Consider the following 23,098-nt stretch of genomic DNA (forward strand, 5'->3'; position numbering starts at 1 on the left):
ATCATCTATAAGTAGGTAATGCACTTGAAATCTAGATAATCATATGTGGTGGTTTTACCCAGCTGGGCAGCTGAGCTCCACCACAACCACTCTCTCACTCCCCCTCAAAGGGAAAAGGAGAGAAAATACGATGAAAGGGGCTCAAGGGTTGAGAAGAGGACAGGGAGATCACTCAGCAATTATTGTCATGGGAAAAACAGACTCAGCATAAGGAGATTAATGACATTTATTACCTATTACTAACAGGTTAGAGTAGTGAGAAACTAAAAGCAAACTAAAAATACTTCCCCCAATCCCACCCTCTTCCATGTCCTCCTCCTGAGCAGCACAGGGGAATGGGGTCTGCGGTCAGTCCCTAACACTTTATCTCTGCCGTTCCTCCATGGTCCCTCTCTGCCCCTGCTCCCCATGGGGTCCCGAACTGAGCCGGTGGGAGCTGCCCACGGGCAGCAGCTCTTCAAGAACTGCTCCCACATGGCTCCGTACCACGGGGTCCATCCATCCCCCAGGAGCAAACTGCTCCAGCACGGGTCCCCCACGGGCGGCAGCTCCCCCCAGACCCCCTGCTCCTGCGTGGGCTCCTCTCCACGGGCTGCAGCTCCGGCCCGGGGCCTGCTCCTGCGGGGGCTCTCCATGGGCCTCAGCCTCCTCCAGGCCACATTCCCCTGCTCCACCGGGGGCTCCTCCACGGGCTGCAGCGTGGAGATCTGCTCCATGTGGGACCCATGGGCTGCAGGGGGACAGCCTGCTCCACCAGGGGCCTCTCCACAGCCCGCACGGGAACTGCTGCTGCCTGCCTGGAGCACCTCCTGCCCTCCTGCTGCACTCACCTTGGCAGCTTCAGGGCTGGTTCTCAGTCCATTACACTATGATTCTCACTATACATCATACTATAGCAGTTCTATACAGAAGAGACCAATTGCATTTAAGTTTCTAAAACCCTCTCCTCCCATCTTTTAGTATTTCCTGCAGTGAAGGATATTTCATAGATTAGGTTTATGCATCCCTGTAATTGAGAAACAGATTATTCTGCAGGATATCACTGTTGAGAAAGATTTCCTGTTCTCCAGCCAACCTTTTTTCTTTTCATTTAGCCCTCTGACTTCTGCCTATTCTGTGCTATCCTGAATGATTCCAATCTCTGATATCTTCACTGAAGTAATTTTGAATGGCTCACTAAAGAAATGGTAACTGTAAGAACAGGAGATAGTGCAAAAACTCTTATCAAAGTCTTCAGCCTGCTATTAAATTCATTCCTTTATGCAGTAAAGCTTGCACTACAATAAAAGTTAAATTCAGAGCTACATCTATCCTGAGGTAAGCCCAAAATTCCTGAAAGAATGGAGTACTTATTGCTGATCCCGCTTATAATGGGATAAAAGCGAAATCCAGAGCTGTTTGAAGTGACTTGAGATCACAACAAAGAGGGTGCAAGTGCAGTGACTTCAGTGGATTTCAGTCTTTCGCCTTGAGACTGAAATGCAATTGTGCCTGAAAGGTATTTAAAACACTAGTATCCAGTAGGAGAGAAAGGTCTTTTGAGCTTTAGGATTTGTCTGTGTTGTTGATACTGGTAGAACAAAAGAGCTATGAAGTAAGAAATTTAAAAAAAAAAAAAAAAAAAAAAAAAAGTATTTTTCTCAGGGTTGTCTTTGGGGTTTGTTTGTTTGCAATTGGCTCCTTTCTGAGTACTTGAAACGCTGAGGTGGTGGTGTCTGCAGACAGAATCAAGGTTTTTTGGGCTAAAGCTTTGTTGTTGTATCTGCCTCTTGGAGGATTTCAGGAAAAGCTCTTGCAGTGACCCAGCATCAGAGGTGGAAACACTGCACTTGGGAACAGTGAAGAGAGGTTTAGAAGCAACATTTTCCAATGTTTTCTTACACATCAACAATGGACTCTCAAATCCATGTAAAATGTGGGAGTGGGCTACATCACCACGACTTTTTCAGGTTATATAGCTGACTTCAGTAAATAGGCCTCCCAGTCCTTATTTTGAGTTGCCATTTCATCCCTTTTAATAACATTCCTTTTCTTTTAAACACTTGAGCTCATTGCTCTTGAGGAGGAAAACTGATTATCCATGCTTATTATGTGCCCAAGCAAAATCACTTTCTTTTCCTATATCCTGAGATGCTTCAGCTGAAATTGATTACCTATTTTTAGAAAGGAGCCCTAGCTAAATCTGGCTTCTTGCCCTGCCAATCATATCTACCAGTGGAATGTGAAGCAAGCCTATATAAATGCAGGTACATGAGAATTATGGCCTGCCCCTTTTACCAAAGGCAGTAACGTAGCTAAGAAAGGGGTAGGCTCACCTGGGATCTTTCACCATGTTGGACTAGAAGCTGCAGAGGAAAAGTAGCATTTGTGGAAAGAAAAAGGGATTACAACAATATCATTTTTGAAAACTGTCTTAAGTTGCCAAAGACCCCTGCAGACTTTTCTGAATCACAAAGCTGTCTCCTTTCATTTCTGTAATACCTTCAGTTTTCTGAAGATCTGGATGACCTCAATACTCTGTACATTTTACTCTGTGCTGCTGATGGATCCTCCACTGTGTATAAGCTATCTGAAACTTACAATGAATGCCCAACACTTATTTACTACGGGATCTTTCTGACTCATTTGCACCTTCTCATTAGATTTTAGGCAGGGAACAAGGTAGCAGTTTCCCACGGTGGAGGAAAACTATCATGGTAGTGCCAGGGTTAAACATGACTATGTTGTTCTCCAACACAGGTTCTTCACAAAATTTGGTTCATTTTCAAGAAGTAAGTAAGGACATTTTTTGTGGGTTCTGAAGGTCCATGGAGACCTGAAGGGACAACAAGGTAGTCCCCAAATGCATTCAGGTGAGATTCAGGAAAAAAGACTGGGGCTTGACCTGAAACTGGGACCGTGACACCAGATTTCCCAGGAGCAAACTCATGGCAAGAGTGGTCACTGGGGTGGCAAAAGGCAGATGTGTGGAGTCACTGGCCGATGGCAGCAAGAGGCGGTCTGTGGTGATACACTCTGAGGGGCACTGGTGAGGGGACATGACACAGCCAAGAGCCTTTGGAGATTTCTGCTCTTCTGGTTTCACATTCGTGCCTTGCCCACTGGCTGGAGGGAGTGTTGAGACTTCTTTCTCATTGTTGAAGTGCTACATCATTTCCTTCTGGTCTGGGAGCAGGAAAGGCTGCTGAGGACCTGCTCCTGTAGCCTCGGTGCTGCCTGGGAACAGACTCATGCCCCTGAAGGGACACTGATTTCTCTTGGTTTCCCACTGGGTCCACTTGAAGAGTTTGATGCATCTCAGGTTGGGAGGACATCGCTGGGCTGTACAAGTACGGACCATTGAAAGCGAAGCATGTGATTGCTGTCTGGGAAGCAGTACTTGCATCAGCTGCACTCTTGCACGGAAGCCTGGCCAACAGGCCAGATGCTGCTGCACTCTGATTCAGTGGGCTGACAAGGGCAGCTGACGAAAGTGAGGTTTTATGTGGCACTTCAGAAGTCTGACAGATTTGCAGATCCAGTGTACCATGGGAAACGTTCTCTGTCACAGGCTTAGTTCCACAGAACTCTGGTGAACTGTTCTTAATCATCCTGTTTTGGTGAAAAGCACAGGATTTAGCTGCTACTGACTGCTGTCTAATTGACAGCTGCTGTAAAGGGATGCACTGTATTCCAGGAAGCTAGTAGGAATCTTTGGCCACATCTCTTGTATCTTCCTCAGAAGATGCAAGCCTCAGCCTTTCCTGTGCCACAGCAAGACACCAACTGTCTACTGCCAACTCCAGCTCAATTACAAGTCATGCAAGCAGCAATTAGCTTTTGAGAAAGGCTGTGTTTTTACTGTAAGTAAAACAGAGCCAGGGACCATTCTTTGGCCCTCAGGTTAAATGATGTAGGCTGGCTGCATCCACACTGTACAGCCCTGGTTGTCTTCCAGGTCTCCCCCAGTGTCGCTGCAGTCTAAAACACAGCTAAGATTTTTTGTTTGTTTGTTTGTTTGGGTTTGTTTGTTTTTATGTGTATCTCTGTGTGTTTTGTTTGTTTGTTTTCATTTCAATGTACACAATGTAATGTGAGTGCTGAGTTACAGCTGTATTCATAGTATGAAACTGAGGATTCATGGTATGAAACTGCAGGGCCTGGGTGCAAAACTTGCTAGAATACTGTTGAGGGACACTGAACCTGATACAGTAATTTCTGTGTCACCCACTGGGAATGATTACTGCCCTGTGCTATCGCAAACTGTGCCAGGACGTTGCCTTGGAGAGCACTAGCTGGCACAGGCCAAACTGTGGCCAGGAGAGTGCTGACAACAAAGCAGTATGAGCAGTTACAAGACAGAGCTCGATAGTACATCTTGGCCCTGATTTATTTAGCAGTATAGACTCAGGCAGTGTGACTGCTAGCATCAGCATTTTTGAAGCTCTAGACCTCTCAGTGGTATTTTACAGTTACTTCTTCACAAAAAGGGGCCTCTGTCTCAAGGATCTTACAAGCACTGAATGGGAAGTTAGATTAAGCGAGAAGTCAAGGTAAGATTTCAAAGAAGTAATGAACATAAGCCATCTTCCTCTAACATGACTTACAAAAGTATTTGTTGGAAAAAGCTGACTCTCTCTTCTAAGAAGCAGATAGCCACAAAACCCAAGAGTCTGTTTAATTGTTGTCAGCTTCCCCCCCAGTTGCTGTGAAACCTAGGATAATTTCTTGAACAAAGCACTATGGTCACTTCTCCATCTTTGAATGACACAAATTCGTATGGACAATTTGGAGCTATTTCTGATCAGCCTCACACAGGCTGAGACCACTGTAAACAGCTTTTTGTTTACTCTCCACTTTCAAAGTCAGACTTTGCTTCAAGGAGCAGCAAGTATGTCATTTCTAGAGGATGAAGAGGTAAGAGAATATGCATATCTGCGTGTGATGGAGGTTATGCTCAGGTGGGCTGGGAGGAATTCAGCCAAGTAGTCAATGCCTTTTATTGAAATCTATTTCCAAGGGAAATGCATAGACAGAAAGGGAGCAGGTTTCTATCCTCAGACATCCAGCCAGGGAAGTCAAAGTCTGCAGATGCAGCGATTCATTGCAATTTCTGTAGATGTTTGGAAGATGTACACAGACTTGCAAAATATATAGGTGAAAATTCTTTGTCCTCCCTTTCTCAGCAAGTGAATCTATGCACAGTCTGCTCTTCCCCAAGATTAGTAAGGAACCTTTCAAGAAAGGAGTCAGGAGTGGGCTGCTTACTTACCCATCCAGCACTTGAAGGCAGTTAATCTCCTCCACCCCCTCAGAAGTGTCCTGCCCACTGAAGCCCACCTGGCTGGCTGGCAGTTGGCTGACAGCTTCCTGGGGAAAGAAAAAAAGAACATGAAAATTTTAACACTTCTGAGGAAAGAGAGATCACTCTAAGGCTGGGAAGAGACAGGCACCACAGGCACAAGCATGCTAGTAGCACATCTGTGATGGATAATTATGATAAAAATGAGCTTCCAGGCATTTAGCCCATATAATTAGTTTTAACAGTTTATCAGCCCGTACTTCAAAAGTAGCCTTTTCAAACTTTTGTCCAAATGACCTTGGTGTTCTCATTTTAAGGTCTGTGCTGTTTCCCCATCTAAACAGAGCAGTAACGTTGCTACAGGCCATCTGTAATAGATTGACACAGGCTTAAAAGCTGCCAGTCTGAATGTATTCCTGGCACCTTCATACCTCCTCAATTCATTTTAACATTTTCTATCAGCTTTTCCCTCCTTCGTTCTTGCTCCAATCTGCAGATCCTCTTCACATTTCAACTTTCATTCTCTAGTCAAAACAAGCTGAGATCTGTTTTCCTCTGATCTTCAAGTCACAAAAGAAGCAATCCCACTGCTGTGGTTACAAAATATGTTCTGTCCTCCGGAAAACTATTCCTTAACTTCCATGTTGTCTAATCCTGAGCTGTCCTTATGTAGCATAGTAGCCAGGGGCTGCTGCATCTACAGGTTCAGAATAACCACAAAGCTACTGTTTTGTGCAGTGCCTACTCTGAATCAGCACCATATGAAGACACTCCGGTCAGTATTTCACCCATAGGACTAAAATGACAGTCCTTCTCTGCTGGCTGGCCAGAGAAACTGAATTGCTGGGATGTTTTCAAAATTTAAAATAAGGTAATTCACTACGGGGATGGAAACTCTCAAAACCATGGGACAAAGAGCAGACAGCACTTGTGGATGGAAAGCTGGTTATGAAATATGTAACAAAGCTACTGTGATGGCCTTTAGCATGCAGGATGGCCTTGTACCAGTGTTGATTATTGTATGGACAGGAAAAGAATTTGATTAAGTCTGCCAATAGCCAAATTAATCAGAAGGAACTTTAGAATGATAAATGATCTGCAAGGGGGATTTATCAGGGCCTGCAAAACATGCAACTAGGCATCATGTGAAGAAGTCTGGCCTACCACACTTCCCCTGTATCAGCTGCTGACCGGATGCATGCCTGAGATACACTGCTTGATGACTGAATAAGGGGCTGAGAATGACTGGGTGCCAAACAAAGAGTTAGCTGAGGGCCATGACAGCCCACCATGTGGTCTCAAAAGCAATGCCAAGACCAAGCATTCCACTGAAGGGGAAGCTATAAAGTGGGACAGAAGGACTTGCAAGGTAGGGGGTGAGGTTGATAGAGATGATAGGGGTAGAAACTAAAAATGTTGTGATTGGAGAGGTAAACGAGAAGTTAATCTTTGTAAAGACCACTCTTCCCTGGAGATCTGCATCACTGACTTACACTGCAGGGAGTCAGAGATGAGGTGGAAGTCAATTAGCCTAAGTAGAAGATAATACAAAGTGGCAAAAATAGCACGAGCTGTGTCTGTGGAACGGAGATTAGCAGCATTGCCTTAAGGAGATAGAGACATTACAGATGTGAGATCAAATCCAACGGTTTCAGGGGAGACTCACAGATAGATAAGGCTGTGGAATTATGATAGTGGGAAACTGAAACATGCAAGAGTCAGCTCCAGGAAGGAACCCAGTCACTATTTTCGTAAAACTTGAAGTGTGTTTCATGCCATGCCTCTTTTGGTGATATCCACCTAGTGGGATATCACTTGTTTGGATCACAAGATTTGCATAGGCTTCTCAGATGAAATCAAGAAATGGGTGAGGGAGAGAGATGGAGGAAAATGAAGCCATTTACTTTTAAAAGTGCCTTCAAAGATAAGACTGTGTAAACTGCACACTTCTCTTTGCCCTCTCCTTTCCCACGTGGAGGAAAATGTCCATGTCCAGGAAAAGTACGATGTGGGAGGAAATACATCTCTTGCAGTATGAAGTCAACCTCCAGCAACTGCAGGAGAGTGTAGAGGGAGGTAATCATGCAGTGACTATAGAAGAAGGGCAGACAACACTGAAAAGAGTCAGGAGACAACGTAACTAGTAACAGAAAAAGGCCAAGTCAATTTAGAGACAACAGATTTCATTTATGAGGAATATGGGAGGCATTTTGGAGGCAGGTGATGACAAGCCTTACCAGATGCACCAGAGGGGGGAGATGGTTTTACTTTTCAACTCTCACACCTTGGCTACCAAAGTTGGAAAATAGGCACAAGATCAAAGGCTGTAGTGAAGGCTTTCATGAGGCTCACACAGACCCTCTACTCCTCCTGAACATGATAGCAGCCTGTTCAGTGACAGCCCAGACCCCGGTCTGGAAGCTCCCCCTCAATAAGTCATTCCACTACATCCCTCCTTTCTTTCTTCTCACCTGAGAATAACTCCATGTTGTACTTGCAGGGGCACCCTGTAAGGTACAGGTCCCTCTTGCCCCCAAGTAGCTCTGGATCATCAGACTCTTCCCAGGATTTGGAATCTTTTCCTCCCACAATTTCTTCTGCCTGTAACAACAACAACACAGAGTTGTCAAGATTTGCCTCACAGCGTAGACTGCAAGGGGAAGGAACTGTGTGCCGTACAGCATGCTGCTCTGCTCAGCAAGGCACTGCCAAGACCCTGGCAGGCCACCACCCAACTCTCACCTGCACACAAACACTCACCAGGCTGCTTATTGCACACCAAGGCTCATCTCTCACAGACCACTTGCACAAATGGCGCCTCACAACCTTATTCTACTCACATGGCCAACACGCTGCTAAATCTTCTCCTCATGGTGAAAACCTACCTGAGGAAGTACTTATAGCTGTAATAAGTAACTATTAGCAAAGTGATGGTGAGAGCTGTCAGCACCACTGGTAGAAGCACTGGTGACAGAACTGAAAGAGAGAAAAGAGAAATAGGGAGGCATCAACAGAGGGGCTGCTTCCCATAACAGGTTTTGCCTTTTGGACACTCTCCATGCAAGCACATCAGGGAAATGCAAGCGGCACAGCACAGCATGTGAACATGAGGCCTTCTAACTGCTGGGATCCCCTACCAAGTGGGATAGACCAAATGTGGCCTGAATATCTTACATCTTTCCCTCAGTAATTCTTTTTATTTTTCTGCTTCAACAGCTTTCCTCTTCAACAGAGCTCAGTCTGCTAGAGTTACTGAGTGCATGCATAAATACCCCCACCTCTGGTCTGATCCACAAGTTTATCTGCCTTCACACTGGCCCCCTTTCATCCTCATAGCATTTAAGATACACTATACCTTGTGCCTGAGATACACAGATCATGTATGTGCACGTGTGTGCATGTTCACACATTCCTGTGTGCCCAGGAAGATTAAAACCAAGTGGCCCACCACAAATTTCTTCTAAATCTTGAAGCCAAAACTATTATCAGACATTTTCAAAATGAAGTAACTTTTTATTTCTAAGCCAGCCTTTGAAAACTCCTCTGTCATCAGCTTTCTCACACACTACCAGGTCCTGATCCTAACACTGACCTAATGAAGCTTTGCTTTCTGTGTTCCCATGGTTTTGAGAACAGAAGACCAGACACAGCCAACAAGAGGACTAAGAGGAAACCTGGCTTCATTGTGCCTATGAATACTTTGTCCTGCACTTCATCCCCACCTGATAGGACTCTTTTCCTAAGCATCAGATTGCTTTTCCTGCCACTCCCTTACAATCTTGTACAGGAGGGAATACAAACTGAAAGGTACCACTGTCGGTTTTCCAGGTGAACTCCTCACTCCATTCGCTCCAAAGCCCCTCACTATCATGCAGCTTTGCACGCATTTTTATGGTGTAAGATGTGGATGGCTCCAGCTCCCGCAGTAGGAAGTAAGGCTCATCATTGATAGTCATTCTGGTAACCTGAGGAATACAAAGAAGAAAACATGGAAAAAGCGATAACTTTCCCATCCATACTGCTCACAGAATGTCCCCAGTCCCATGTGTTGCATTACCTACCTTTTCTTTTTGGCTGGTTTTCCAGTACTCCACTTCATAACACCGTTTTCTAGGTGTACGCTTTGTCCATCTCAGCTCATAATCTCCATCTTTATTCGTTGTCACTGTTAGATTTGTTGGGGGTAGCACCTTGACTGTAAGAAACAGTTTTGATAGCAGGCATCACCCTCCTGAATACTCCTTTCCTTCCTATGAATCTTTATCCTTTTCCTACACTAGGTTGTCCAGTAATCTCCAAAATTCAAAAGATGCAGGTGTGCTTCAACTAGTACCTCACAGAATGCTTTTCCTTGACATTATCTTGCTAAGCAAGCATAACAGCCAGCTTCACTGAGCTCTTGAGAAAGCTACTCTTTTTCATATCTGCTATCCTCAGCCAAATCTAACAACCCTGCAACATAACTGAAGTATTAACACTGTTTTAGACATCTTTAAAAATGTACTAACAAGTACAAGATAGGATTTATGAACTGGAGACTGTCCTGGAGGAGCGCACAAAGATGTTCAGAAGGGGCTGGACCACATGACATTTGAGGCAGAGGGAACTGGGCTTGTTTAACCCAATAAAGGAAACACACTAAGGAATATCTGTTTATTTTCAACTAATAGGAAGTTGTAGAGAAGATGGAGCCAGGCTCCTCTCAGAGGTACATAGTGAAAGGACTGGAGACAGTGGATACAAGTTGCAACTCAAGATAATAGGGGGGGAATATTACCATGAGTGTGGTCAAACACTGATACAGGGACCCAGAGAGGGGGTGAAATCCTTGGCTTGGAGGTATTCAAAATGTAGCTGCACAAGGCTGTGAGCAACCCAGTCTAAATGCTCTGCTTTGAGCATGTGCCTGAACTAGATGTTCTCCATTCTGTGGATGACTGATTTATGAGTCTGTGAAAAAAGCTCTGCAAAAGCCATATATAATCTGTGTCCTGGGAACTTCTTTAAGGTATCACCACCTCTCTACACAGACTGCAGCCATCTCCTGGATCATTTTAGTCTGACTTCTGTATGGATGCTGACTTCTTCAGTACCTGTGGCATCAGAAATCTAACACCTGTGAGGAAGGACACACTGAACGGCTCTTATGTATCTGGGTGGGTTTTTCTGTTGTTTTGTTTTGTTTTATTTCAGAAGTAGTTGCTTGACAGTTTCCTCCAGACTCCACATTAATTTATTTTTTTACAAAAAAACTTTGTCAGTATGCATGCTTGCTGCCTTTACTTCTAGGCATGTGCTTGGTCATATTGTACCATCATGGTCTTTCAAAAAGAAGCCATAGGCATGAGATCGTCAATGGAAGGATCAGTAAAACTGCTATAGGGAAACAATTAGAGTGTCTTTTAACATATTAGAAAGGTTACACTGTATGAGTGAAACACATTAGAGGCAAGACTGGTGGGTGCTAAATAGTCCTGTGCCATGAGGCCTAAGTGCTTCTGAGAGACTTTTCAACCTGGCAACAAATACGGTCTTCACACTGTGGATGTGATTTGCATGAGAACTTGTTGGCCATGAGCAGTGAAGGCATAGTCACTTCCACACCAGTTGTTACAAATTTCCAAGATCTTCTTTCCAAGATCTGGAGTTTAAAAACTGATTTGTACATCTTTTGATATTCATCTGTTGCTTCTGAAAAGTTGCTATAGTGTTACGGTAACTGTCTTTGTTCAACATCTATATAACCTATTCAGGCATGTAAATTCCACTAATTCTCTAGATGTTTTTTCGGTTCTTATGTATATTCTAGGTAAGTTTCCTACAACGTGATCATTTCCAGTGGCATGTATGTGGACTTAAGTGCACAACGTTTTCTGTTTCAAATTTCTACTCTTGTTGCACTATAGAAAGTGTGCAGGCACACTTTCAGAGCACTGCTCAGACTCCCTCAACTTCTTTGAGATACAGAAGCTTCCTCTGTGGTTTTTTGTTTGTTTGTTTTTATTATAGAACTTCATAAATGATCAGCTTTCTGTGCTATGCTTCTTTGTAAGCATAACTGACTGAATAGGTTCCTATTTTATATTACTATTACAGGTTACACTAACTTGGCTTTGAAAAATCCAAGATAGCACCACGTACTAAATGGAATCCATTTATGATATTCAGAAATGATCTGAATATCAAAAACAAACATACAAACATACAAACAAACATACAAAAATAAAAATAAAAAAGAAAAACCACCACCAACACAACAACAAAACTACTTATACTGAATTTATGGAGAGCTTACAGAAATTATTTCTGTAATAATCTGGAAATCCTAATGTAACATCTCAACTTGTAGCTGACTTTTCTGTTACAGATTGTAACCAATGTTTCATTTCATAACATCAACTTTCTATGCCCTTTCTTTTGGTATACAATTAAATGAAAACATCTAAATTGCTTTTTCTGTATGCGAAACAAAAACACATCTGCACAAACTGTAACCTCATCTACCTAAATTAGAAAAGAAGTACTAAAACACAACAGAACCAAGTGTTGTCAGAAAAATAGTCACGTTCTTATGAAGAACATAAAGTCTATGAACGATCCTTTGGATGGTGCTCCCTCAGTGCAGAAAAGCAGTGAAATGATATTTCAAAAGTCCATACTCATCCACCAGGTTCCCAGAGATTTTCAGCTCTCTTGGAGCTGCTAACTGGTATCTTCAAACACTGCAGGAGCTCTCCCCAGTTCTGGTCTCTAAAGAACAGCACCAGTGCCTCCAGATGCATGCAGGCAGAGATGATCACCTGGCACGCCTCACTCAGCAGAGCAGCCCTACCCCATCCAGTGCTCCAGGGGACACTGCAGCCCAGGAGCTCCAGCAGCTTCTTGCAAAATCACACAGTGACACTTCCACAAAACACCTCTCACTACAGCTCCCTGTCACCTGGGACAATGGCAAAGGTCAATGACATTCTGATTGCAGGGAACTCTGTGGTGACGATTGTTCACTGAAGAGCTCTGGGTCACCACCTGAATTTCTGCCCAGCATTTTCCACTACTGCCACCATCCTGAGAGCAGCAAGTGACCCCTGAGAAACTGCACACCTGCAAGCCACCTTGTCCAGACCTCTTCACCAGCTCAGCTCTTCTTCCCACCCACTTTTCCTCACCACCACTTGCCCCCACAGCCACCCCTCCCAGAAAACTCCCAGCAGAAGTGAGACACAACACAGCAGCTCACTGTTCTTGTAGGCTTCAATCTGTTTCTCCTCCGTCTTGGTCCGGACAGACACGTGGTACTGGCTCTGACTGCTGATGTTGCTAACAGGGATCGCACAGCTCTGCACCACATAGGGAATGTGGGGCAAGGCCTTCTCGTACACAGGAGAGCACTCCTCTTCCCTGGGGGGAGAAAGGAGGCTGTGCTGAGATCAGTGGGAACGGGACAGAGCAGAAGCTCAATGGGAGAGGCATGGGCACTGTGCCATTGGCAGATCACGTACGTGGATGCTGGAGTGGCCCTGAAGAACAAGCCAAAGATGACAGAGGTGGTGATCACCTTCTTCACTTCCCAGCTGCATGTCAGAAGATTTGCACCATTGAAAAGGCAGCGAAGGTTTCTGGGTTGAATGTGTTCCCAGCCTACACAGAAGATCAGAGCAAGCTAAGTGACAGGAAAAATGCTGTGACAGCCTTTGTCTGGGTCTGTGTGAACAAGGTCTGTCCAATGGGATGGAAATACCAAACACTCTGGAAGAGGCAAGATGGAGTATCCCAGTTCTGGGGCTTCCCAAGATAAAACAATGACTAGAAAGGGCCACCCCATGATGCTCTGCCAGCATCGTGCCAAACCACATCCCCCAGCCCTGGCTTCTCTGCCAGCCCTCCCACCACTGCTCAGCCCCACTCTGACCCTCGCTACCTTCAGGGGTCTCCCAGGACACATCCGTGCTCCACTCGCTGAACGGCCCAGAGAAGCCTCTGGCCTGCTCTGCTCTGGCTCGCACACGGGCAACGTATCGGCTCCCTGGCATGAGGTGGCTGAGATGGCAACGTGTGGTGTTGGAGAGCAAGCGTGACACAGCCTTCTGTTAGCAAGAAGGACAAATGGGGAACAGAGAAGAGGTGGAGGGAAGGCAGGGAAGGAGCAAGGAGGTGACTGTCAGGACGCACGTCCAAGCAGTCCCATGCATGTGATGGTGATGCACATGCTGCCACGTAGTGCTCCTGGCTCCCACTGCACAGGGGTTCTGCCTGCATGCTGCCATCATGACATTGGAAGGGCAAGGCACAGGCATGGCCAGCTGCAGCCCAGCCCAGCAGATGGACCAGCTCCTGCAGCTTGCAGAGCTTTAGCTGGCTCCAGCACCAGCTACACAAGGGTCACAGCACTGCCCAGCTCAGAACTGTGTAATCTGCCCAAGACACTTGTTGTGGTTTCAGATGTATTTTACCTTTCTCCCATGAGCCCTCCCATAGGCTATACATGAAATACACTTTAATTTCATCTGGGAGGGGTTCAGGGTAAAATAAATTCCAACTCAAAGCCCAAGTGCAGTGTTTTTTTCAGTGGAGTATAGATTTTTGCATTGAAGTCAGGACAAATGGTATTTCACCAGAAAGGTCACTTGCAAACAGAAACGGGGCTCCATCCATCTGACCTGAAACAGCATTTGTTATTTTTCCTAGTGCCTGAGCATGGAAATGCCACTCGTTTGCACAGCTTTTACCACAAGCCCTCAACCACCCCAAAGGGTGCCACCCAAGTCAGGGCAGCCCAGCTCGTCCACTCTTACCTCCCAGGACTCCCACTCCCGCTTGTAAGTGACTTCATACTCCAGTGCATTGCCCAGCCCTTGGCTTCCTTCAGCTGCTGTCCAGGTCAGCAAGAAGTCTCCTGAACTCTCTCTGACTGAAAGGTTTTGCGGTGGAAGGGGCTGAACTAGAAGGTGAAGGTGCAACACATGAGATAGAGAGCACAGGAACACAAAGAGAGGACGAAAACACCTAGCTGACCTTCTCTAAATGATAGGACATGATCTGGACATTTAACAATTTTCTTTCAGCTCTCCAAATAAGCCATTACAGGTTTTCAGCACAAAGGGCAAACTGTACTAGACCTGGGTAGTATATTCCTGAACAGAATAGGAAACTAGGGAAAGCAGTGTTCTTGCACAGCTCTGTAACAGCTTTTTGTGGGAGGATACTTTAAAGAGCATGGTGCTAAAACTGAAGGCTTTTTTGACATCTCCCTCCTGCCCTGATTAAGACATTGGTAAGCTGAAAGGTCTAGCCCTGTTTTTCTATTGTAGTCAGGTGCAGTCATTTCTGTCTATCCAAAATGTAATGAAGTTGAAGGTGGTATTATGGCTTTACAGCCATTTAACTTCACTCTCACTCAGGTTTCAGGTTAAGGGCTGACTGACCTATGTATATTTTCATCACCAAGTCCAAATCCTGGATCCACATAGGACCACAAAAGCCAGACCATTTGTCTGAGAGCGTTGTCTAAATGGTTCTTGAACTCTTGTCAGGCTTGGTGCCATGACCACTGCCCTGGGGAGCCTGTCCCAGTGTCCAACCACCCTCTGGGTGCAGAACCTTTTCCTAATGCCCAGCCTGACCATCCCCCATCCCAGCTCCATGCCATTCCCTCGGGTCCTGTCGCTGTCCCCAGGGAGCAGAGCTCAGCGCCTGCCCCTCTGCTCCCCTCGTGAGGGAGCTGCAGGCCGCCATGAGGCCTCCCCTCAGCCTGCTCTGCTCTGGGCTGAGCAAACCAAGGGACCTCAGCCACTCCTCATACATCTTGCCCTCTAGACACTTTCACCCTCTTCATAGCCCTCCTTTGGATGCTCTCTGATAGTTTTATGGCCTTCTTTCATTGTGGCACCCAAAACTGCACACACTGCTCAAGGCGAGTCCCCACCAGCACAGAGCAGAGTGGGATAGTCACTTCCCTCAACCAGCTAGCCATGCCATGCTTGATGCATGCCAGGGTACAGCTGGCCCTTTTGGCTGCCAGGGTATACTGCTGACTCATATTCAACTTACCATTGACCAAAATCCCCCAAATCTCTTTTTGCAGGGCTGCTCTCCAGCTTGTCATCCCTCAGTCTGTACATACAGCCGGGGTCGCCCCTTCCCAGGTGCAGAATCCAGTACTTTCTCTAGTTAAACGTCATGCAGTTGGTGGTTGCTCAGCCTTCTAGTTTGACCACAGCCTCTCCACAAGGTCTCTCTACCTTAAGGGAGTCAACAGCTCCTCCTAATTTAGTATCATCTACAAACTTAGTAGGCATTTGAGTCCTACTCAAATTAAGTTAAAACACTGTAGAGAAGTGGTGCCAAAATGGAACACTTGGGAACCCCACCTGTGACTGGTCACCAGCTTTATGTAACCCCATTAATTACAACCGTTTGAGCCTTACCCATTAGCTGATTATTCACCCATACATAGTATTATGTTCTTGTATCTTTTTAGGATTAGATATTCAAACATAAATGACATCTTCATCTGAAAAAACTTTTAAATACTCAGTAATAGAGACAAGACTTAGAGGCTCATGCTTACCATTCTGAAACAGGTAGACATTTAGCTCTGCCTGCAGGTTCAGGTCAGCTTTAAACTTGTACTTTTCTATGTTACTTGCCCTCAGATGGCTTTGACACACCCAGTGCATTGTGAAGTTCTGGCACTTAGTGTGGTTTTCACCTTTGTGGAATGCGCAGGTCATTTCTTTGTTCCTGATTACACAGAATAAAGAGCAGGAGTATTTGAATAGGATGCTGATAGATGGTCTAAATTATGGCTTTCTTCTCTAGTATCAAGCACATCTACATTGTTCTTCCTTTCCTAAGGGGAAGATGCATTCACAGTAACTGTCTTGGGTTGGTAGCTGCCTGAGCCCTGAGCACATCCTTCCCCTCCTGGGATTTGGTTCCGTATGGTCAAGACCAGCTTTGATGCTAAGTTGGAATTGGCCTAACTGAGGGCTTCCCCACTTTCACTCAGAAGCTGCTTTTAAGCTCCTCAGGCCCCTGCCTGAGTTATGACACAGTCATATCTGTGCCTGGTGATATATGCTGCTGATTGTGAGCTTGGCTGCTGGCTATGGACTTCCTTGGGGATATGGATGGCTGATCCCGGTCACTCTCAATGTTCTTACTTACACTAGAGAAATCAAAGAAAGTAAGGCAAAGAAATGCAGCTAGCAGTTGGAACAGAATATTTGAGAGGTTTCTGGGACTTCAGTCATCCTCCAAAAAAAAGATTTCCAGGCAGACTTCTGGAGTCCATTGTGCTACAGGAACACTTCTGCGGTTTGTAGATTTCAATGCACGGAAAACTGCTCAAATATTCAATGGGATTCAATACTCTATAGACTGTAAGGGAACTATGTCCATTGACTTCACCAGATTTCAGGTCAATTCATGAATAAATCTTACAGTTCTTTCTCAAAAATAAAACCAAGACAACTTATCCCCATTCTCACTTCACTTGTTTTCTTAACACCCTCCAATTTATCTGCTGTTGACCCTCCATCCCTGCTTCTGCTGTCTATTCTTTTTCTTTTTCCCCTATATCTTCCTCTTTCTCTGGCCCTTCCTCTCCCTCATAATCTCATGTTTGATGGTTCTGTCTTTTCTTAAAAGGAAGCAGAAGCATTAAAAAGATAGTGACAGACGCAACCCAGTATCTCTGAGAGGAAACCCTGTGAAACAAACATGTACAACTTCTGTTTTTCTCACAGCTTGTTTTGCAAAAATTATTTCAAACTATTTCTTACCAATATAAGGAAGGAGAAGGAGCCTTCTATGACATACTAACTGGGTGTTATCACCATTGCATCTAGTGTTACCTTCTCCACTCAGGTGCAATAATTAACATCTTGCATGTGAGGTCTCACAGCAAAAGCAGAGGAGAATGATTGAAAAGATAATGAAAACAACTTGATTTCCAAGCTTTGCTTCCTTCCTGTTCTTCCTTATCCTGTACAGATCCAACTTTCTCCCCAGCCTGGACATAACACTGGTGTCTACATGTTGGATACTATGCTGGTTGCAAGCTCAGGCCATCATCCAATTGCCCCGCTCCATCTCTTGGTTCAGCAGCCAAGCCTTTGAACTCTTCATAGAACACCAGCCAGTCACTTACTTTTCGTGGCTGTGGTTAAAGTTCAAAGTCACATTCAGGAATTGATGAGCCTCTGAGCATTCCATCCATGTGCAAGTTGTAAGAGAGTTGTTATCAGGATAGCAGTGTAGAGTTTGCATTGGGATGCTCTCTGAAAAGAGAAAACAGATGAGGCATAAAGCAGGTAATAGGAAACGGTAAAATGAACACAAATTCTGCTACCGTGCTTCAGAAGGCAGAGAAGTAAGGAGCAGGGCTGTAAGGTCTCCTGAAAATACTCCCTATGTAGTTCAGCTAACACTGCACAGATTTCATAAATAAAATTTAGTCCTTCATGGGAAAGCCTGAATGCAAGAAGTCTCCAACAGCAGCTGCTGCTCTTAGAGTAGGGCTGACTGTCATTACATTGCCATTTATCTGAATTTTATTGTGAGTCTTGGGACTGAGAAAGCCTCAGCTTTTTGACTCTACCTGTTGTCTGCAAATCAAAATGGTTATGCAATAAAAATAAGAATTTGGTCTACAAGCTCTGAAGAATAGCTGGAGTTTTTTTGTAGCTGGTAAAATTAATTTGCAAGATGTATTGAAATATTATAATTCAAAAGATAAGTACAGAGTCTTAAGCTGGATGTTTTTAAGCCTCACTGGGCTTTGTGCCTTCGAAGCAAAAGGGCTTTATAACACTGACTAAAACATGATAAAACATTGATACCTGTGCGGTGTCAAGAGTTGGACTTGATGATCCTTAAGGGTCCCTTCCAACTCAGGATATTCTATGATTCTATGTTTCTATGAAAAACATCCTTCCTTTTCTGTTCTCCATCTGCCAGGCAGGGATCACAGCCACTCTGATACAGTGAGATGATCTAAGACTTCAGGTTTTACCTCTGTTTCTTTTCCTGAACTGCAGAGGCCTGATGCTCCATGAAATACCAAAACAGGCAGGAAGGTGACCAAGCAAGTGTGATTATAACACAGAACGCTTAAAAGAACAGCTCCCACTGCAAGAAGCCTGCCTTCTCCTATGAGTGATCCTTTGATATTCCCAGTAGAAGGAAATGCGAGTAACAAGAATAACTGGACAGTGCTGTATGGAGATTTATTTAGCTGAGCACTCCACTTCAGCATCATTGCCCTAAGACCAGCACAGTTCTTAGTTCTTGGTAAATCTCAGCATGACTTCGCAATAAACAAGGGTCTAAGGTGGATGGAAGGACTAGCCAGTGTAATATTGCCTTGTGTAAATCTTAAAGACAGAAAGAATCTGAGAGATATTTAGAAAAACAGCTTCAAATAATATATAGATTTTTTAGAAAGCTGAACAAATGATCTCACCAATTCACTGCTCTTCTAACAATCAAGAGAGGTCTCAGTAAAAAGGCATAAAGTGCAAGATATGAGTGAGAATGTTATCATTTAATAATGATAAAATTATTTATCATTATTTATTAATGCCTTTTCAAGCAGGACATTCAATTTTGCCTTTGCGGGTTGCTGTCAGGGTGAAGACTTTCACGTGCCCAAATAGCAAGCCCACTTGTCTTAGCAAGAGTTATGCCTCTAGGAAGTTGTGTGCAAAAGTGAAAGACACACTCTCCAGTTAGCTGCAATGACATTCAAGTCACAGAAAGGGGAAAGCTTCCTGACAAGGAAAACGTTCTTCAAAAATCTAGTGGGTGAAAAATATGCATACCTCTATCAGTAAACAAACATATCTTGTAGGTGAATTTGCAGAGAACCTTCTTTCCCTTTCTGTTTTGTGAAAAAGCTCTGTGCAAGGAGGAGCTGTGTTGAGTAAAGGTCACTGATAACCTGGGAAAACTCAAGTGCCCTTCTTTGACGATTCATACTCCAAGAAGAGGCACTGGAGTTGTCTCTGCTGACCTTGGTTGAGAGCTCTTCTTCAGAAGCAGCAGGCAACAGATAGGAAGGAATGATTTTGCCATTTCTAGCAGGCCTAGGGCAGCTGATGCCTAATCTTGCAAGAAAGGCCTGTGGCCAAGACGAGCCACTTTCACATCCAAATTGTGGAAATCATGAAAATAAGAGGTTGTTTCCATCTTCATGGAGACAAAGCTTAGAGACCAGAGAGCCCATGGTATATATTTAGTACTGTGAATTACATGTATGGCAAGACAGCATAATTCTCGCAAGTAGCAGGTATGTGTCTCTCTGTGGAAAGATAGGTGTGCAACAGGTATGTTTTTCAAGACCCTTTATTTAATATAAGAACAATAAGTAACAATAATAGAAAAGAAAGAAGGCGGGAGGGGAGGGGGGGGGGGGGAGGGAAAGATTCTGAAACTCACCTCGCATTGTTCCAGCTCCCCAGACCAAACATGGAACCAGAAGACTGATGAACTTTAGCATCTTCTCACCTTTGCACACAAGCATGATCCTACGTCAAGCAACAGCTCCCTGCATCACTGGCTGTTCTTCCTCAAATGCATGCTTAACAGCTACTGTACTTCCTTATTTGTCATCTGTTAGAGCTGGAAGCAAAACTCATTAGCTGGAAAAGTCTTGGGCTTTCTATTTACCACAAACTACCTCTTAATCAACACTAGGGTGATCTTTCAGAATAGCTTGATATGGAGATGATTTATTAAGGAGAACAGTTTCCACCTCTCCACCAGAGAACAAAGACAAAGGTTGCTGCTTGGAAATAATGACAAGATTTTCAACCTCCTTCCTTCACCTCAAAAGAAACAATCCCTGTGTTATGAGAAGGAATTAATTATCCATGTTGATTCACCCTTCCAATCCATTCAAAGTACACCTTCTGTTCCCCTGAATAATTAAGGTATCATAAAGGAAATACTTCCTTATCTTTCTTATTACTCCCACTAACAACAATATACTTCTGGTGAACTGAGAGATCCAGTCCCTCTATTTCTTCACTTTACAGCTTGATTCACAGAGATTTTAATCCTTTGTTTGTTTGAGGGGAGAGGGTTCATTGCCAATTCCTTCTCCGCAGTAATACACTTGCCTTACCTGAATACTGAGTAGTCTTCAAGGCAGGTACTTCAGAGAAAGTGGGTATCTGGCTTTCTCAATTATCACTCACAGGAAGTTGGTGCAAATGCAACTGCCAGTAGGACACCCAGAGTCTTAGCCCTTCAAATAAGCCTGTGCTCTGTTTTTCTCACAGTTGTGCTGTTACAGTCTTTAGTGTCAGAGGCACATGTGCGATTTGCTATCTGTAACCTTCCTATTTATAGTATTGGTTCAACAACTAGGCGCCCGATCAGACATCATGCAGTTAAGGGGAAGAGGGAAGGAAGTACTTTTCACTGTTACATGTTGCTTAAATACTTTCCAAGAAATTAGACCAATTTTTCAGCAAATAAGATATGACGAACTCTTCAACAGATTCTGAACTTTGCTGTTTGTTCTGTCTTCTGCTGAACTGTACTCGAAAACTCTCCTTTAAATCACCATTCTAGGGAAAGGCAAGGAAAATTCATTGCCATCAAATCAAACTGTAATATAAATAAAATATTAGTTTATGTTGTGAATATAGTCTTAACGATGCATTGCCACTGCTAAGCCTGACCTGCGTAAAGCTTTCTCCATCCAAATAATAGCACGAGAAATGTGAATTCTGTTTAAATGAAAACCACAGTTAAGGAATTAAAATTCCAGCCATGCTCTGCCTGCATACTGTAATTTAAGTAGTAATATCATACTGCATCAGTAGAAGAGGAGAAAATACACTCATATGGAGACAATGTAATTTAACATATATTTAGATCTTTTTCATCTTAGGAAAAAGAGTGGTAGAATCTAAAGAAGTGGGAGGAAGTGAAGTTTTTTATTGCTTTCTCTAAGCTAGACTGTGCAGTCTCTGGGAAGGGAAAGTTTTTCACATTACCTTTATCCACTGAAAGTACCAGAGTTTGGGTAATTTTAGATTATGTACTCAGCAGCAGATGCAATTTCTTATGAATCTGTAGCAGCTGAAAGCACATTAAAATACAAAAATAAAAAAGAGATAGGGAAAAACAAAAACAAACAAACAAACAAACAAACAAAAAAAAAAAAGAATAAGCCAAAGAAAAGCAGAAACTACTTGGCAGTAATTTTCAGGATATGCTGCAAAAGTGAACATTGCACACAGTCTATATGCATGAACTTGAGACTGGAGATGTTTTATATTTGCAGTCCTACATGTATTCTCCTTCCCTTTATGGTCTTTTTACAGATGAAAAAGAGATGTAAGCTTATCCCTTCGTGTTTTTTTTCTTAGTGGGTAGAAGAATTATCCCAATTATGTGCAGAAACCTCAGTGGAGAAAAATAAGGATTGGTAGTGAATGCCCATGGACTATGTCTCTTGATGTTCTAGTCATTCAAAAGTAATTGCTTTTTTATTATTTATTTTCATGCTTTTTATTCACACTGTGTGATTGCAAGCAATACTTCATTATTCCTCTCACTTCACTTACTCCAAATTAGATTTTGTCTTCCCTAGGCATGAAGGATCTCCCTGTCAGATGGATGCCTATCATGGCTTCTGCAATGCTTGGTGAAGTTGAGATTGAAAGAAAAGATTTTAATTAATTCTTTCAGAAAACCGATAAGACACCAAAAGGACATTTGCTAGTCAGTTAAAATCTTTTAACCTAAAATAAGATATACCTTGACTGATTGGGTGGCCAAGTCAAGGCCTTTCAGCTCCAAGTCAGGACATGGGAATGAAGACAGATCATCCTTTAGACACTGCATGGGTCTTGTCATATCTCTGTAGGTCCTCCATAGCTTACCTTGCACTCAAGGGAAATTCTGTCTGGCATGTGATATCACAGGCAGGGCAGTAGCCAGATATCCCTGGGTGGGCAGAGGGCACCTAACCCACTGGAACTGGTCTTCACCTGCAGGAAAAAGGTCTCTATCAAAAAGTGAATCTGTTGGATATGAGTGCTTGTCACAAGTTACCCAACAGGTATCATGTGGTGCACAGGTTGATGGGTGTCTTTACTTAGAAGGGCTCCCTTCCGGGGGAGAAAAAGGAAAATATCTCCTTCATTGCTAACAAATTTAAGCAGGATCATGACAATGTCAATTAAAAACACGGAAAACATTTTACTATAAAAAGTCCATACAGTTGAAAAGATGGCACTTATCATGAGGAATTTAGTCATTTTCTTACCAAGTGCTGAGAAAAAAACAATGGTTATGGCCCACATCCATGCTAGCAACAGAGGATCAGCAGGTGAGAGGTCCTGAAAGCAATGTTTAAATCAAGAATCTAAAAATGCAGACCTACATAGGAGCATTTTTCAAAATGGTCCTACTCACGTAGACTGTGTCAGACAGCAGGGGCTCAGTGCATGATTGATTAAACTGTGTAGGTAAAAGGGGATTATATTTGCTAGTATTTGGTAAAATTTTGAAATAGATTGAGCTTATAGAAGATGGGTTCCATCCAATCAAAATAGAATCAGTGCTGCTGACATTTAAGATTAAAAATGCTAGGAGAAAATTTTAAACTGAGAACCAAGAAAAACATGGTAGATGTGAAAAGTAAATTATTCGGATCAATATATCTGTGTGGTCCAAAATCACAAAAAAAGCCCATGACTTAGAAAAAATCAATAAAACAGAAGGTAATTGGTAAAAAACACACATACACACAAAATAAAATAGCTAATATCCCAGGTAACCAGACCATATAAAAACAAG

The 23,098-nt window shown here is 43.6% G+C and overlaps 1 protein-coding gene and 1 long non-coding RNA gene across 2 annotated transcripts; one reads left to right on the plus strand and one right to left on the minus strand.

Annotated features, from left to right (window-relative positions):
• Window positions 1-2,450: 2,450 nt before the first annotated feature.
• LOC118174540 (cytokine receptor common subunit beta-like) lies at window positions 2,451-19,785 on the minus strand. Its single transcript, XM_035339933.1, is given in 16 exon segments — window positions 2,451-2,750; window positions 2,752-2,956; window positions 2,959-3,208; window positions 3,210-3,591; window positions 5,252-5,349; window positions 7,753-7,882; window positions 8,167-8,257; window positions 9,093-9,246; window positions 9,343-9,476; window positions 12,519-12,679; window positions 12,781-12,919; window positions 13,200-13,365; window positions 14,074-14,219; window positions 15,849-16,021; window positions 17,433-17,562; window positions 19,721-19,785. Coding segments are annotated over 16 exon segments (2,532 nt in total). The 5' UTR covers window positions 19,782-19,785; the 3' UTR covers window positions 2,451-2,638.
• LOC118174549 lies at window positions 4,188-12,082 on the plus strand. Its single transcript, XR_004754683.1, has 3 exons — window positions 4,188-4,199; window positions 11,188-11,190; window positions 11,902-12,082. It is a non-coding gene; the product is annotated as an uncharacterized LOC118174549 (long non-coding RNA).
• Window positions 19,786-23,098: the final 3,313 nt, after the last annotated feature.

Source organism: Oxyura jamaicensis, chromosome 1, assembly GCF_011077185.1.
Source record: "Oxyura jamaicensis isolate SHBP4307 breed ruddy duck chromosome 1, BPBGC_Ojam_1.0, whole genome shotgun sequence".
NCBI classification, from domain to species: domain Eukaryota; kingdom Metazoa; phylum Chordata; class Aves; order Anseriformes; family Anatidae; genus Oxyura; species Oxyura jamaicensis.